Genomic DNA, 17,411 nt, shown 5'->3' on the forward strand with positions numbered 1-17,411 from the left:
GGGAGAGTACTTTGGCCCAGAATTCTGAGCTGATTGGGCACCAGCCTTCGACTCAAGATGACCTTGACCTTCCGTTTAGTTTGTTTGAGCTAAGGAGAGCACTTTCTAAGGCGAAACAGACAGCCCCGGGTAAAGATGAGGTGTGCTATGACATGCTCTCTCATTTGACTGATGACACGCTTGGGCTAGTCCTGGGTCTTTTCAACCGTGTTTGGGATTCAGGTTGTGTTCCATCTGCGTGGAAACAGTCTACGGTGGTGCCGGTTCTGAAGCCGGGTAGGCCAGCGTCTGACCCTTCAAGTTATAGGCCGATTGCCTTGACGTCGCAGCTCGGGAAAACGATGGAGCGCATGGTTACCGAGCGGTTGGATTACTTCTTGGAGAGTCAGGGTTTGCTTCCCGCGCACCAGAGTGGTTTCCGTAGGGGCAGGAACACCATGGATTCCGTGTTGTGTTTGGAATCTGATATCCAGCTGGCCAGGGCTCAGAAAGAAAAGGTTATTGCGGTGCTCTTTGATGTGGAGAAGGCGTACGATATGGTTTGGAAGGATGGGCTCCTCATTAAGCTGCGGAAGTGTGGTGTGAAGGGTAAACTGTTTAACTGGGTCCGGAGCTTTCTGTCTGGCCGGCGTATCCAAACCAGAGTGGGCGCTGCTTACTCTGGGGTCTATGAGGTAGAGAATGGGATCCCGCAGGGGAGTGTGTGTAGCCCTATCTTGTTCAATGTTATGATTAAGGACATCTTTGACGATGTGGATGGGTCTGTTGGGAGGAGCCTTTATGCTGATGATGGCGCTCTATGGGTGAGAGGGAGGAATCTCCGGTTTTACGAGGCGAAACTGCAAAGGGCAATACAGCAGGTGGAGCAGTGGACCCTGAAGTGGGGGTTTAAACTGTCCGTACGGAAGTCTAAAGTGATCTGTTTCTTCAATGGGCATAGGGACGTCTCCCTTCGACTGCATGGGCAGGTGCTCGAACAGGTCAGGGAGGTGAGGTTCTTGGGGGTCACCTTTGACGAGAGGCTTAGTTGGCGTCAGCACATTGATGAGGTCAGTGGTAAATGCAAAAGGGTGAATAACGTGCTTCGTTGTCTATCCGGCCAGGACTGGGGGGCCAGCAGAAGGTCGCTCCTGGGTATTTATCGGGCCGTCATGAGGGCGGCTATTGATTATGGCTGTATAGCCTACATGTCTGCGGCTGAGACTAACTTAAAGAAGCTTGATGTGGAGCAAGCCCAGGCCTTGCGCATCTGCTGTAGGGCTTTTAGGACCTCCCCTGTCTCGGCGCTGCAGGTTGAGTTGGGGGAATTGCCGTTGCGGCTCCGGAGGCTAGAACTTCTGTTGGCTTACTGGGTGAATGTGCAAGGTCATACGAGCTCTCACCCGGTGAGGGACTTTCTCAGGGTTGATGGGGGGCAGAGTGAGGCTGGCGGTATGGTTTTTAGCCAGGTAGGAAATGCGAAGGCGCGGCTTGCGGGGGTTGGTGATCTGCGTGTGAGCCCGTCGGTGGCTTTGTCTGCTATAGCTCCGTGGAAGTTTGTCCCGGCTCCTGTTGATGTTAGCTTGCATGGCAAGCTTAGAGGAGTCGCTGGGAGGGCACCGCAGTTTGCCGTTCAAGCGCTCATCGATAAGCACTCCGGTGATGTGTTTATTTATACCGACGGGTCTAGGGATCCTGAGAGTGGGCGTACTGGCCCCGCTTATTTTGTGCCTGACCTGGGGCTGGCGGTCAAGAAGAGGTTGACAGATCGCCTTTCTGTTTTCACGTCGGAACTCATAGCGATACGGTTGGCATTGGAATGGGCGGAATCTGCTTTGCAGTGTTGCGGCATTGTGGTGGCCTCTGACAGCCTTTCTGCATTGCAAAGCGTTAAATCTGGGAAATCGGGTTGCAGACAGGATGTGTTGAATGGCATCTTCTGTCTGCTGCTCTCCCTGTCCAGGAAGGATGTGAGGGTTTCCTTCATTTGGGTCCCTGCGCATGTGGGGGTGGATGGTAACGAAATGGCTGATGCACTGGCTAAGCGTTCCCTTAGGCGGCCATCAATTGATGTGGCGGTTGAGTTAAGCAAATCTGAAGTCAAGCCCGTTATCAAGAGTCATGTGGTCGGCCTTTGGCAGGAATTTTGGAGCCACTGTGTTACTGGACGGCATCTCTATCACATACAGGGTAGTGTGGGTCCTTGCGGGTCTATGGGCAGGAACGCGTGGGAGGAAAGGGCCTTCGCCCGCATGAGGATTGGCCATGCTGGACTCAATTGGTCACTGAGTAGGATAGGCAAGCATCCGACCGGTCTGTGTGGTCGCTGTCGGGTGCCAGAGACTGTCGAGCATGTGCTGATTTGCTGTGAGGCTTATGATAGAGAAAGGGCCGGGTTGGCCTTGTGGTTTCGGAATAATGGGCGGGAGTTCAATCTGCGGAACGTTCTGGCGATCCAGTCACAGGGTTTGTGTCAGGCTGTGGTTGCTTACTTATGTAGCACAGGGCTAGGTAAACGTTTATAGAGGTGGGGGGTGTTGTTGTTGTTGTTTTATGGCGGTTGGCATCCGAGTGTTGCATTACCGCCAGACTTTATTCCTCAGACTTTTCGTAGTCCTCAGACTCTGTCGTAGTCCGTAAAAGTACTCCTTCCATTGCTTTGGTGTTACAAAGCCCATGAGGTCATGATATGTCTTTGTGACTAGAATAGTTGTTGTTGTTGTTGTTGTTGTTGTTTTATGGCGGTTGGCATCCAATTGTTGCATTACCGCCAGACTTTATTCCTCAGACTTTTCGTAGTCCTCAGACTGTCGTAGTCCGTAAAAGAACTCCTTCCATTGCTTTGGTGTTACAAAGCCCATGAGGTCATGATATGTCTTTGTGACTAGAATAGTTGTTGTTGTTTCAGAGACCGACCGGCTTTATTCCAGGGAGACTCTTCTTCATCTTCCTCTCCTTCTTTGACGTTCGGTGCTTCCACCGTACAGCTTTATTCTTTAGGCTTCATTCTATAGGCTTTAATATTTCCACTGATGTCGCTGCTTGGTAGCCGTGCGTCTACGAGACTGGACGAGGACAGGAGATCACCCCCACCCCCATCTCGTCACTCTGATCACTCTGACTCCCCAAAAGCAGACCCCCATCACTCCGACTCCCATTTAGCGCCTTTAGCCTGTTTTCTATATCTGCCCAATCAAGCTCCTTTGTTCCAAGGAATCTCCCTGCAGCTTTAGCAATGATCCTGATCCTTTCAGTTCTGCTTTGAGCCTGAGCAGCACAGTTTATAACCGGTTGGTCTCTGGGAGACCACCCTCACCCCCATCTCGTCACTCTGATCACTCTGACTCCCCACAAGCAGACCCCCATCACTCCGACTCCCATTTAGCGCCTTTAGCCTGTTTTCTATATCTGCCCAATCAAGCTCCTTTGTTCCAAGGAATCTCCAATTAGCAATGATCCTGATCCTTTCAGTTCTGCTTTGAGTCTGAGCAGCACAGTTTACAACATCCACCATAAAGAGTACAAAATCCTCTCTATCCACAACCAGGGTATTCTCATTAATTCTGGAACCTGCACACTTGGGACCTCCACTCTTGAAACCTTCACACTTCTTGGGAGCCACGCTGGCCTTTCTCATTTCGCCCTGGCTGGGAGCAGCGCTGGCTCCTCTCTCTGTATTTACTCTAAACTCGTTACTTGAAACTTTCTTGACTGCATCTGCATAGGATATACCTTGAGAGACCTTTATTTTCTGCACCTCAGCAGCTCTTTTGCTAAACCTGCATCCCCCATAGGCAGAGCTATGTTCTTCCCCACAGTTACAGCACTTCAGTTTTGCTCCCACGTCACACTTCCCATACTCGTGATCTCCTGCACATTTACCACATCTTTGCCTCCCTCTACAGACCGCTGCAATAAGCCCAAAGCGCTGGCACTTAAAGCAACGCAGGGGCGGTGGAACATATGGCCTAACGTCATGGCACATGAACCCAATGAACACCTTACTAGGCAGGCACCTCCCTTCAAGTGTTACCATTACCGACAAGCTGTCACATCTTACCCCAGACCGGGTCACCTTCAACCGCCTAGCGTCCACCACCGTAGCTCCAGGCAAATTCTCCTTAACTTCATCCACAGACGTCGCCGTAGGGACACCTACGATAACTCCTCTGACCGTGTTTCTTTCAGCATCAGACACAAGAATGTCCTTTCCACCCAGACGTTTAGTTCCAATCGCCTTCCGTTGCTGAGCCGCGTCCTTGCACACGACCAGCAGCGAGCCATCTCTAAGGACACTCGCACTCTTGATCACTCCCACAGCTACAGTTAGGCTCTTTGACAATGCCACTGAATTCCACTCCTTAAAGGATGCACTATCTTGTGCAAGCTTTATGATCACCTTACAGTCACTGCTCTCACTCCGGATATCCATAGCTTCAGCCTCATCCTGCTGCTCATTCCCAGAACCCTCGGACGAGCTAAGGGACTTTTTACGTTTCCGGGCACGTGCAGCCAGAAAAGGCTGCTCCTCCACGCCGTCCAGAACGTCTTCGACCACCGATCCACTCTCATACGCCATCTCCCGTCTCTCCTTATTCTGTGTTTTGATTGCGATTGCCCCGACACTGAATTCTCTTAGACTTTATTCTTTAGACTTTATTCTTTAGACTTTATTCTTTAGACTTCATTCTTTAGACTTTATTCTATAAACCCCCTCCTCCCTGTACCTCCGGCACCTAGCAACTTTTACGGACTACGACAGAGTCTGAGGACTACGACAAAGTCTGAGGAATAAAGTCTGGCGGTAATGCAACAATTGGATGCCAACCGCCATAAAACAACAACAACAACAACAACAACAACAACAACCTAGCAACAGAGACCTGATGCTAACGCTGATGCTAACGCTGATGCTAAGACCTCGGCACGAGAAGAAATGTTCCTTCAAAATAAAAGAGGAAGAGGAATTGAAGGCATTAATTCCGCCCCTGCTGGCCAATTGTGAAAATACACATCTGTAATGCACTTTTTTTCATGGCGTCTTTAGGAGAATATAACCCATGAGTTTCAAACAAATCAGACAATGTTGAGTTTTTCACACAATGGGTAGGGGGCGCTATAGAGTAAATTTGTTACATGGGTATTAATTATTTCCAATCAGACCATAAAAACGCATTAGTGAGTGAAATATGAGCTCCGTAGATCAATTCCATTAGGCGTGATTTGTCCTTGAAAAAAGAGGAAATTAAGCCTTTTTTGAGGGCGTGTTACGGATAAGGAATATAATTGTTTTTTTGAATATTCATTAAATTTCAATGTGTCTAGATGCAAAAAGTGTTGTTTTGAGCTCGATCGGACAAAAAACCTAGGACAAGTACAATTTTGAAAAGAAAAAGTAAAACGTGTCGGCGCCACTTTGATTCAACATGGCTGACTTCCTGTTTAAGATAAGATAATCCTTTAATAGCCACACAAGGGGAAATTTCGTTGTTACAACGCAGTAGAACAGGAGGAAAGGACAGATTATAGGAAGTTTCAAAACACACTCTTAATAGAACTCTTATGAACAAAAACAAAAAAACTCTTAACAAAACTCCTCTCCTATCTTAATAGGGAATGGAGGGTGGGAAATAAAATAAAATAGATAATACAAATAAAAAATAAAGATAAAAATCAGAAAATAATAATAAAATAATGATAATAAAATAAAATGAAAATAAAATAAAATAAAGTAAAAATAGCTAGCACAAGACTAGGTAATACTATTAGCAGGTAAGTAAACCGTATAAAAAACAAAATATAACACTCTTATTTACAGGTATTGCACATGGTTGATTCAGTATTGCACATGAATATGATGGTATTGCACATGGTTACATCAGTATTGCACATGTTCAGGGCTAGCAGTGTTTGTTGTAGAGTCTGACAGCAACAGGAAGGAAAGACCTGCGAAAACTTTCCTTCACACAGCGAGGGTGGATCAGTCTGTCACTGAAGCTGCTCTCCAGAGTGGACAGAGTGTCCTGCAGGGGGTGAGACTCATGGTCCAGCATAGATGTGAATTTAGCCAGGACCCTTCTGTCCCCCACCTCCTGCACCGAGTCCAGAGCGCAGCCCAGGACGGAGCTGGACTTCTTGATGACTTTGTCCAGCTTCCTCCTCTCCCTCTCTGTGATGCTGCGGCTCCAGCAGGCCATACCGTACAGGAGCTGATGCCACCACAGAGTCGTAGAAGGTCTTCAGGAGTGGCCCTGTCACTCCAAAAGACCTGAGTCTCCTCAGGAGGTAGAGCTGACTCTGGCTCTTCCTGTACAGTGCGTCTGTGTTATGAGTCCAGTCCAGTTTGTGGTTCAGATGAACACCCAGGTACTTGTATGAGTCCACTCTCTCAATGTCCCATCCCTGGATGTTCACTGGTGAGGGGGCAGTAGAGTGGCGTCTGCGGAAGTCCACCACCATCTCCTTGGTCTTCCCCGCGTTGATGAGGAGGTGGTTCTGCTGACACCAGTCCACAAAGTCCTGCGCCAGTCCCCCTGTACTCCGCATCATCGTCGTCCGTGATGAGTCCGATGATGGCAGAGTCATCAGAGAACTTCTGCAGGACACAGCTGTCCGTGTCGTGTCTAAAGTCTGCTGACGGGGTCCTCCACTCCGATGCCAGACCGGTATGCAAACTGCAACGGGTCCATGGCTGGGCTCACGGTGGAGCGGAGGTGGTCCAGGACCAGCCGCCCCAGTGTCTTCATCAGGTGGGACGTGAGAGCCACCGGCCTGAAGCTGTTGAGGTCTTTGGCGCGTGGTGTCTTGGGCACAGGTACCAGACCGGAGGTCTTCCAGACCTGTGGTACCACCCTCAGCTTCAGGCTCATGTTGAAGACATGATCCATAACTCCGCACAGTTCATCTGCACAGGACTTAAGGAGCCTGGGGCTGATGCCGTCAGGTCCTGCTGCCTTCCTCACTTTAATCTTCTTCAGCTCTCTCCTCACCTGTGCTGCTGAGACAGTCAGTGGTTGGCAGGGGGAGTGTGTGCTGGGGGGATGGGTGAGTCCAGGTGAAGTGGGGAGCTGATGGGCCAGAGCAGAGGTGTGAAGAGGAACGGGTAGAGAGGGCATGCAGCTGTGCAGGGGGAGGGGTGGGTGATTGATCAAATCTCAAAAAGTGCAAATTTAAATCATTCATCCACTGTTGATCCCCCTCTGTCTGGGCAGGGGGGGTTGAAGCCTGAGATGGTTTTCAGGCTCCTCCACACTCCCTGAATGTTCTTTTGCTGCAGCTGCTCCTCCATCCTCCTCTTGTAGCCGGCTTCCGCCTGCCTGATCTTCCTCCTCAGCTCCTTCTGCACAGTCCTCAGCTCCTCCTTGTTCCCTGACCTGAAGGCTCTCTTCTTCTCCTTCAGCAGAGCCTTCAGTTCACGGTTAATCCACGGCTTGTTGTTTGGAAAACACCGCACCGTCCGGGAGGGAACGGTTATGTTTATCATACAGCGATGCTGCCATGACTATGAAAGTTTTATATAGTCAAGTCCTAGCAGATAATAATATGCACAGAACTTCAATGTTGTTTTGTTCTGTAATGAAATAATAAATACAATAATCAATATTCTGAAAATTACCAGAAATACCCAAGGTTTATAGGTTTATATTTTGTTCCGTGACTTTTACTAAAAAATGTGCTTCTCACGTTCTTGGAATAAAAGATGTCCTTTCTTTAAAGTTGTGAGTTAGTGATCTACAAAGATCCACCATTTTCAAAGAATACTTCTTCAAAATATATTTTCACATTGTTACGCAGAAGAAAGAATAATGGCAGAAAAAATACAGCAATAAATATTTTTGGGGTAAAAGGTTATAAAGGGAACACTTATGTAATACAGTGTGTCATTTCTTTCTTCCTCCCATGAGTCACCAGATTTGAATAAAAGTGAATCTTGATACTTTTTGGAATATTATTTGTCATTATATTAGTCCTGGTTTTGTCCCTGGTTTAGTCCCGGTTTGTCTTGCATTAGTCCTGGGTGCGGGAGGTTGAGCGGTACCGACTAGATATAGTCGGCCTCACCTCTGAGGTGACGCTCCACTTCTCTGGTGTTGCCCGCGGGGAGAGGCGGCGGGCTGGTGTGGGCTTGCTCAGCTCAGCCGCCATGTGTTGGAGTTCACCCCGGTGGATGAGAGGGTCGCGTCCCTTCGCCTTTGGGTGGGGGACAGCTCTCTCACTGTTGTGTCGGCCTACGGGCCGAACAGCAGTGCAGAGCACCCGGATTGTCCATAACGAACACCATGTTCAAGCACAAGGGTGTCCATCAGTGCACATGGTACCAGGACACCTTAGGCCGGAGATCAATGATCGACTTTGTTGTTGTGTCATCTAACCTCCGGCCGCGTGTCTTGGACACTCAGGTGAAGAGAGGGGCAGAGTTGTCAACCGATCACCACCTGGTGGTGAGTTGGATCCGCTGGCGGAGGAGGAAGCCGGACAGACTTGGCAGACCCAAGCGCATTGTGAGGGTCTGTTGGGAACGTCTTACAGAGCCCTCTGTCAGTAGGGTATTCAACTCACACCTCTGAGAGAGCTTCTCCCATATCCCGGGGGAGGCTGGGGACATTGAGTCCGAGTGAACCATGTTCTCCGCCTCGATTGTCGATGCGGCTGCTTGGAGCTGTGATCTCCGGTGCCTGTCGTGGCGGCAACCCCCGAACCCGGTGGTGGACACCGAAAGTAAGGGATGTCGTCAGGCTGAAGAAGGAGGCCTATTGGGCCACTCTAGCTTGTAGGTCTCCTGAGGTCATTGACAGGAGTCGGCAGGCCAAGCGGGCCGCAGCTTGTGCTGTCGCAGAGTCAAAAACCCAGGGGTGGGAGGAGTTCGGGGAGGCCATGTAGGAGGACTATCGGTCGGCCCCAAAGAAATTCTGGCAAACCGTCCGGCGCCTCAGGAGGGGGAAGCAGTGCTTCACCAACACCGTTTACGGTGGGGGTGGAGACCTGCTGACCTCTACTGGGGATGTAGTTGGACGGTGGAAGGAATACTTTGAGGACCTCCTTAATCCCACTGTCACGTCTTCCGAAGAGGAAGCAGAGACCGGGGACTCAAGCTGAAGTTACTGAGGTTGTTCGCAAACTCCTCAGTGGCAGGGCTCCGGGGGTGGATGAGTACCTAAAGTCTCTGGATGTTGTAGGACTGTCTTGGCTGACACGTCTCTGCAACATCGCGTGGCGTTCGGGGACCGTGCCTCTGAACTGGCAGACCGGGGTGGTGGTTCCTCTGTTCAAGAAGGGGGACCGGAGGGTGTGTTCCAACTACAGAGGAATCACACTCCTCAGCCTCCCCGGTAAGGTCTATTCCAGGGTACTGGAGAGGAGAATCCGACCGATAGTTGAACCTCGGATTCAGGAGGAGCAGAGTGGTTTTCGTCCTGGTCATGGAACACTGGACCAGCTCTATACTCTCCATCGGGTGCTCGAGGGTTCATGGGAGTCCACATATGCTTTGTGGATCTGGAGAAGGCTTTCGACCGTGTCCCTCAGGTTGTCCTTTGGGGGTTGCTCCGGGAGTACCGGGGCCCTTTGCTCAGGGCTGTCCGGTCCCTGTATGACCGGAGCAGACCTGTTCCCAGTGCATGTTGGACTCCGCCAGGGCTGCCCTTTGTCACCGGTTCTGTTCATAATTTGTATTTATTTTAAATGGACATAATTTCTAGGCGCAATCAAGGGTTGGAGGGTGTCCGGTTTGGGGACCACAGGATCTCATCTCTGCTGTTTGCAGACGATGTTGTCCTGATGGCTCCATCAAACCCGGACCGGCAACTGGGACGGTTTGCAGCCGAGTGTGAAGCGGCTGGGATGAGAATCAGCACCTCCAAATCCGAGGCCGGAAAATGGTGGCTTGCCCTCTCCGGGTGGGTGGGGAGTCCTTGCCCCAAGTGGAGGAGTTCAAGTATCTCGGGGTCTTGTTCACGAGTGAGGGAAGGATGGAACGTGAGAGTGACAGGCGGATCGGTGCAGTGGCTCCAGTGATGCAGTCACTGCATCGGACTGTTGTGGTGAAGAAGGAGCAGAGTCGAAAGGCAAAGCTCTCAATTCACCGGTCAATCTACGTTCCTACCCTCACCTATGGTCATGAGAAAAGGACAAGATCGCGGATACAAGCGGTCGAAATGAGTTTCCTCCGCCGGGTGGCTGGGCGCTCCCTTAGAGATAGAGTGAGGAGCTCGGTCACACGGGGGGAGCTCGGAGTAGAGCCACTGCTCCTCCACATCGAGAGGAGCAGCTGAGGTGGCTTGGGCATCTGTTCCGGATGCCTCCTGGGCGCCTCCCTGGGAAGGTGTTTCGGGCATGTCCCCCCGGGAAGAGGCCCCGAGGAAGACCCAGGACATGCTGGAGGGACTATGTCTCTCGGCTGGCCTGGGAACGCCTCAGGATCCCCCCGGAAGTGTCTGGGGAGTAGGATGTCTAGGAGTCCCTGCTTAGACTGCTGCCCCTGCGACCCAGCCCCGGATAAGCGGAAGAAGATGGATGGATGGAAGATGAACATGTGGTACAACATGAGTGTACATCCATGTTATATTTGACTTTATCCACAAGCCGTGTGTTCTAACCACAAAAACACAGCACAAGCGTCTTGTCTTATGCTATAATATGATGATGATGATATATGAATACCTGCCGTCGCGATAACCACATGGGGCCCGGTCCCGTAGCTTAGAGACACAATCTTCTTTCCGCATAAAACATCAATCCTCCGTGGCTCAATGGTGCTTTGAAGATCTCCGAGCCCTAAACAGCCGCTACAATTGGTGCCCAGCGCAAACACCTACGAAGCAACACACCAAAATATCAATTTTCATGTGAGAATGACCTTGTTTTGTCCCTGGTTTGTTTATTCATGTACTTTTGTTGGATGTTTTTGTCTTTTTGAAAATACAAAAGTACATAAATACATAGTTAATCAGCAATTGTATTAGACATTAGAACAACAACAAAAAAGCACCAGATCAGAATTTTTGGACACTTTAACTGATCATTAAAAAAAGGAAAAAAATCTGTTATTTTCTGAATCTATTTCCAAACCCCACCAATATTAGTTATCAACCATTTGGTGTTACTTTTGACACACACAAAAAGTAGGGTTAGTAGTTTTTCATTTTCATTCATTTGGTTAAATAACTTATTAAATTCTACTATAAAATTGTTGTCAAATGATAATAACATAATACTTTATTTACTTATCAACACCTATCCACAAGAGAGTTTTAGGACAGTTCTATAAAAGTAAACAATATTAATATTAACAACCTGCATTATCATCCACAGTTTTATATGTCTATTAAATATGTTCATGTTTACAGGACTTAATCAGAGAATCATGACGAGGTTTCTTTGTGTACAGGACCTGTATAGGTTTGGTTTATAGATTACATTAATAATTTAAACACATTTCTAATCTCTTCTCAATATTTGTCCATGTTTTCGAACCCGGTAAGAGAGATTACGCATGCGTTACACCTTTTAAACAGGATGTAAACAGTGCTTGCTGAGGTATTAAGCCTGTCAGTCTAAAGATAGCTGTATTCTATCTGCTTATCCCGGTGTGCTTTGGAGTGCACCGATTATTGACCGGCTATTTGGACCGCCGCAGTCACTCTACCTATTTCGCAAAAGAATATAAACCCATTCATATTGTAGAGGAGATTGAATGTTGAAACAATCCCTACTGTCCACGTGTTACCTCGTCATTAACCGTTACATAGACGGCTTCGTTTGCCGCGCTGCCAAAGACACAAGCTTGACGGATAAGCCGCAGTTCCTCAGGAGGAAGGAGTGCAAACACTGGCCACTTGCCCACGTCCAGCATACTACACAAACATACAGAAGAAGAGTTTGAAAGCACATCATACACTGACATTTTTATAAGGTAGTTTAGACCCTTTAAAAGTGTTTAAACTAATATATTCTACATTCCAGAATACAGACTAAGAAAAGTAGAATATAATACAAATTCAATGGGGAAACTGGATTAACCCCTGAATATTACAACATGTGCCTGGATTAAAGACATTTACTATTGTATTTTACATTATTTGTTTGTATAAAAGGATATTATGATCAATGCAGCATTCATGAAGAAGGCAATTTCATGATTTTTTTTCTTCAGAATTTACCAAACAATAATATAATTTTATATAAAGTAAACAAACTGACATTGCTTATTTTTTTCCATTTTAAAGACATAAAGCCATTAACACTTAGATCTGATATATATATATATATATATATATATATATATATATATATATATATATATATATATATATATATATATATATATATATATATATATTTATACTTTATTTTTCTTCCAGTCGCTTCCATTCCAGAAGTTTGCATATTTTGATGGCATAACATTTTAAAGTGTCATATACAAACTTAGAAAAACATTAACAAACGCCATTGTTTCTAAATGGATGAGAGATAAATAATGACATACTAATAAAACCAATGTATATCTTGTTGCATTGAATGTAACTTACATTTTCTGCATAGGGAAAATGCACATGCTTAGTGAATATTTTTAATTGAAAGTCGTATCAAAAAAACAAAAGAAAAGCATGGCATTCTAAAGTACACATTTATTTCCATAACTTCTGCAAATCAAGACAACGAATAACAATGTAAAGTCAAATTAAACTCCATTTCGTGTTTGTAATAAAGCGGTAAGAAACAAGTTATTATGCTAACATACAGTAGGCTGTTGTTGCTGATGCGTTACCTTGCTTTCGTTTTGGTTAGGATTTGATCCTTATTCTTTGCACACACAGCGATGGGACCAGAAACATATTTGAGAATTTAAACTGTAGACAGGTTAATTTTGACAGCTAAAAGGAGTAAAAAAAGCAGGCTGGAGTAAGATAGTAGTTAGCTTTGGTCGCTACAGGCTACTGCAGTTGAAAAACATTGGACCTACTTCCCGTAGTTCAGTGGTGCGTTCAATATAATAGGAAATAATAAAACCATAACGTTTAAGTGATTTAAAAGATTCATACAAAGACTTCATTATTGAAAGCTATAAAATTGGGTAACCTAAGCTATAAAATTGGGTAACCTAAGTGTCCGATACATGAGCATAAAAAATATACATTTGATGTTTTTATCTGTAAAAAATATATTTGCATACTACAATATTCTAGAGTAGGTATTAGGCCTATTATGTATGTCTGCTTAGTCCTCCTATTCATTGGCCTAAAAACCACAACGACGACGACGACGACGACGACGACGACAACAACAACAACAACAACAACAACAACAACAACAACAGCAACAGCAACAGCAACAGCAGTTTGACAGAGTTACAATTTGTTTCATGATTGTAACTCTGTCAAACTGTTTAATGTTCTTGGGTTTCAGTTTCAATTTGGCCCTTTCCTTCAAAAGTGTATAAAAAACTTGGAAATTGAATGACGATGCAGTAGCTATAGAGCAGTACTGTATTTTAACAGGAGATGGCACTGTTATGTAATCTTATCATACAAATAAATTAACTGCATTTGACTGCTCTGAAAGTGTATTATTTGTTGGTTCTAGTTCACTGACTATCTATCTAGATGTAAACAGACTAGGTTCTGTTTATTTGCCATGGTCTTATTTGAAGATTATATAATAATAGTAGTAATAATAATAACGATGATAATAATAATAATAACTTAAAAAATATAGCTTACAAGCAAATATAAACATGACATTAATGTTTATTTGATTCTAAATGTATTTATTTATTTATAAATGTTGACAATGTTACAAATTTAAACAAAATAGAAATAAACTAGACTAAACTAAATACATGAACTAATATCACACAGGATGGCACTTTTTACTCAATTTATTCTGAATGATTTGTATTTCTTATGCAGGAATAATAGCTCTAGTACGCATGCGCACGCAGCCCTAGACTGTACGCGATGTCGAAATTTCAGCTTTTTACACAAGGAACAGGGCTTGAGTAAAAGTTTGGGCTAAATTGAACCAGGGGCTGCCAATTTCAACCCTTTTGCAAGTTCGGGAGTCACTTTTCTCCGCTTTAAATGTCGTTACAACCGGCGTGCGTGGTGCAATAGCACAGAATCTTCATCTTGCTATCTTTTTGAGCTAGTTAGCATTTGGAAGCTAACTACTATTGCTAGCATGCCGAATTTTGCAGTTTTCTCTTGCGTGTATTTGTATAGCTAGCGAGTGTGTTCCGCGTCAGGAGGTGCATAAAGAAGCCGGTCGGGTTTGTGGACGTGACATTGTGAGAAGATCTGTGTACGAATCGTACCGACCATCTATCCGTGTGTCAACATTGCTGCTGCTGTCCCGTAAGGTTTCACTGTGAGCGACGCCAGTGAGTATTTAATAACACACAAACACACTTATGCTAGCGGATTGGTAATGCATTTGAATAATCTGGACGTGTCGGTGTTGTTTATAGATTATGCAATGCTCTTAGGTCTGATGCAGTAGTCACACCTGTAGCTGTTGCACTATGTCAATAACAGTAGGTTTGCTTTTGTTAAAAGATTATTGTTATTATTTATTTTTTTTAATCAAAAGAAAATACTAAATGGAAATGCACTAGGCCTGCAAAATACATCGCAATCCAATCGAAATCCCTATTTAAAGACACAGTATGTACATTTCTCCACGTCATGGAAATGGTAAATTAAAACTATACTTTTGAACTTTTCCATGCAGAACAAAGCAATGTCCTCTGAACTGCATTTCAACCACATGTCATATTGCGAATGTAATAATTGATTTAAAGCAGAACTAAGTAACTAATATAGAACGCCCCTTGCAGCTCCCCTGTGAAAAGACATTGTCAGAAAACAGACGCCAGTGCTTTTTTTTTTTTCTTCTTGTTTCTCTATATTTCTTTATCAAAACATTTCACGTTGTCAAATATAAAAATAAAGAGCCTGGGTTTCTCAGGAGAGTTGTTTTCAGGTCGATGTCTGCAACATTTTCAGCTCCGAGACAGCGGGGGGTGACGATGGACACATTTATGTCCAAAAATACATATTTAATCATCACAGGGACTAACAAAGGTGGTTCATTAAGATGTCACCTAGTTCTGATTTAAAAATGTTATATGTCTGAATGTCATGTTGGCATAATATAGAAGACCTAAAGCCTTTTTGAGTATTTAGTATTAAACTATAACATATGTAGATCATTATTTTACATTTTGTTTATTGTAAACGGTGCTCTAAAACGGCTTAATAATTGAAACCGGTCAATTGACTTCCTGTTCAAAACTGCAGAACTGATAAGCCTTCATAATGACATTTCACTGCAAGAGCAGCAGATTGTCATTCATGTGCTTTTATTGTTGAAAAAGAAGTACTTGGCCATTTTGAACACAAAGTCAGATTTATTTTTGGGAAAAATCACAAGTAAGTACAGAGATTTGGGCAGGAATAGGGGCTTGTGGGAAAACTGACATTTTCAGATTACTCAAGGCTCAAATGCAGACAGTACAGGATTCACTCAAACATGCTTGAATCAGTCAAAACTAATGATGAGAGGGCTATTAATAGCAATAAAAATACTCTCAATAATTGGCATGCTGTACTTCACAACAGACTCCAGACCATTTGACGACATGCATTTTCATATAGTCCAAACATATTGGGCAGAAACAGAAAATGGTAAGCAGATGAAAGGTTTCAGGAAATCATTTATCTATCAAAGCATCTGCTTGTTGTACTACTTGAGAGTGACGCGTGCGAACTAGCCCGGTGACCACCACGTGTGTGCATAGGCTTTTGCATAGTTTTGTTACAGCAGTTGAAGGCAAATCAGGTTCAAGGTTCAATAACTTCAGTGTTCTCGCTGAGGGGTTTTAGCATATAGGGGAGCGCCATGCTTTGGCTGGTCACCGCCATGCCAAAAATATACCGGCAGGTATTAAGATCATGGCACGTAGGCGCATGGCGCTCGCTTGCACGGCGCATGGTGATCTTAGCGCCATAGTACTTTTCGCGCAAGCAAAAAAAATGTAAGCGAGCGTGCGCCGTTCCACTGCCATCCTTCAACCTCAGCCCAGCGAGGACACTGAACTTGATGAGTTTCGCCAGTAAGATGAAAGCTCAGGGTGAAAAGGGAAAAGGTAACAAGTTGGTGACGTGACTATTCAGCAATACAGTCAGTTGGCATTGTCTCAAATGGAACACAATTATGTCAATTTAGAGTGAAGAATGCTGAAATGTTTTGCTTGCAACTGACATAAATCTGTTATGTGCTAACAGTTAATAGTTCATTCACCTCCACTGAAATGTTAACTTCCCTCATTGTATAACAAGGAACTTGCCAGAAAGATATGTGAAACGGAAAAGAAGGGTGCTTTCCCACAACTGAAAAACAGCTGCTTTTCTCAACCATAATCAAATATGTAGTACAGGCATACCATATCTCATCGTTCTAGAGGTAAACCAAGTGGAAATACAGACTATTTTGTCTGACTATTGTTTGATGGTAACTGCTTGGGCTGCATTGATTTATTGGAGCAATTACCTTAAAATAGTTATTATAATTGTATATTTTGGATTAGACAGACTCTAAAGCGAAAGACATTTATATCTGAAACGGCTAAATTTTTTTACTCGAATTGTGAAAAGTCTCAATCTCATACATCTCTAAGGAGACAAACAGGTGGTAGACGCTCCACCAGGAAAGTTACAAGGTGCATCTTTAACATGCATTTATTATGCTAGAACGGAGAAGGTATGAAGTGGGTTGAAATGAGATTTGGGAATTAAGTATAAATTAAAGGAATAATAGAGCATTTTTCGCCGATTTGAGAACTCAAGCGACTGTTGGTCCCTTTTTTTAAATGCGCATTCGCACACTCACCCCGCACCCTCCCATTCTTTCCATCAAACCTTGCACGGAAGCACGCTACAGCCCCGCTGCTACACGTGCGTTTGTTTCTTTGTGCGACGGATCGCATCGCATCTCTCATCTCCGCAGACTTCCGTCTCTTCTGAGCTCAAACACGGTCTTTCTCGTCATTTTTGTACTGTACACTGAAGGAATTCACTAAACACACACCGGCTTATCAACCACGCATGCGCAGCCAGGGAAACGTGCTGCTATCCCGGGAACGAGCCTGCAGGTGTACAGTAGCACGCAGGGAATGATTGACATGTGGGAGAACTACTCGGCTGTCCACGCCACGAGGAAATGAAGGGGTGTGATGCATTGCGATTCTAAAATGTCATAATATGCATCATACACATCTCCCGATCTGTCTCGATGCAAAATTGACAAAAGCATCCTGAAAAATAATATTAAAACAGCACCACAGCCACATCCTGACAGCCCACTGTGTCTGTGCGGCATCTCTGCGTCGCATCTCTGCACTAATGTCACACTGACAAATGTGTGCATCAAATGAC

The 17,411-nt window shown here is 45.1% G+C and overlaps 3 protein-coding genes across 4 annotated transcripts in view; 2 read left to right on the plus strand and 1 right to left on the minus strand.

The window, feature by feature from the left end:
• Positions 1-11,833, minus strand: part of rcbtb2 (regulator of chromosome condensation (RCC1) and BTB (POZ) domain containing protein 2) — a 42,295-nt gene extending 30,462 nt beyond the window's left edge. For both annotated transcript variants that reach the window (XM_072460642.1, XM_072460650.1), the window contains exons 1-2: positions 11,705-11,833; positions 10,639-10,789 (exon numbers count right to left, since the gene is read on the minus strand). In XM_072460642.1, coding sequence (XP_072316743.1) covers positions 10,639-10,789; positions 11,705-11,830 — 277 coding nt within the window. In that variant the 5' untranslated portion in view covers positions 11,831-11,833. The remainder of the gene's footprint in view (positions 1-10,638; positions 10,790-11,704) is intronic.
• Positions 1-17,411, plus strand: part of LOC140373919 (LHFPL tetraspan subfamily member 6 protein) — a 287,086-nt gene that overhangs the window by 257,111 nt on the left and 12,564 nt on the right. The window lies entirely within an intron of this gene.
• fndc3a (fibronectin type III domain containing 3A) overlaps positions 13,920-17,411 on the plus strand; it is a 72,628-nt gene continuing 69,136 nt past the window's right edge. The window contains exon 1 of the mRNA XM_072460613.1: positions 13,920-14,356. The gene's annotated coding sequence lies outside the window, so the exon portion shown is untranslated. The remainder of the gene's footprint in view (positions 14,357-17,411) is intronic.

Source organism: Eucyclogobius newberryi, unplaced genomic scaffold (assembly GCF_026437365.1).
Source record: "Eucyclogobius newberryi isolate DKJ021-1_F unplaced genomic scaffold, fEucNew1.0.hap1 SCAF_10, whole genome shotgun sequence".
Taxonomy (NCBI): domain Eukaryota; kingdom Metazoa; phylum Chordata; class Actinopteri; order Gobiiformes; family Gobiidae; genus Eucyclogobius; species Eucyclogobius newberryi.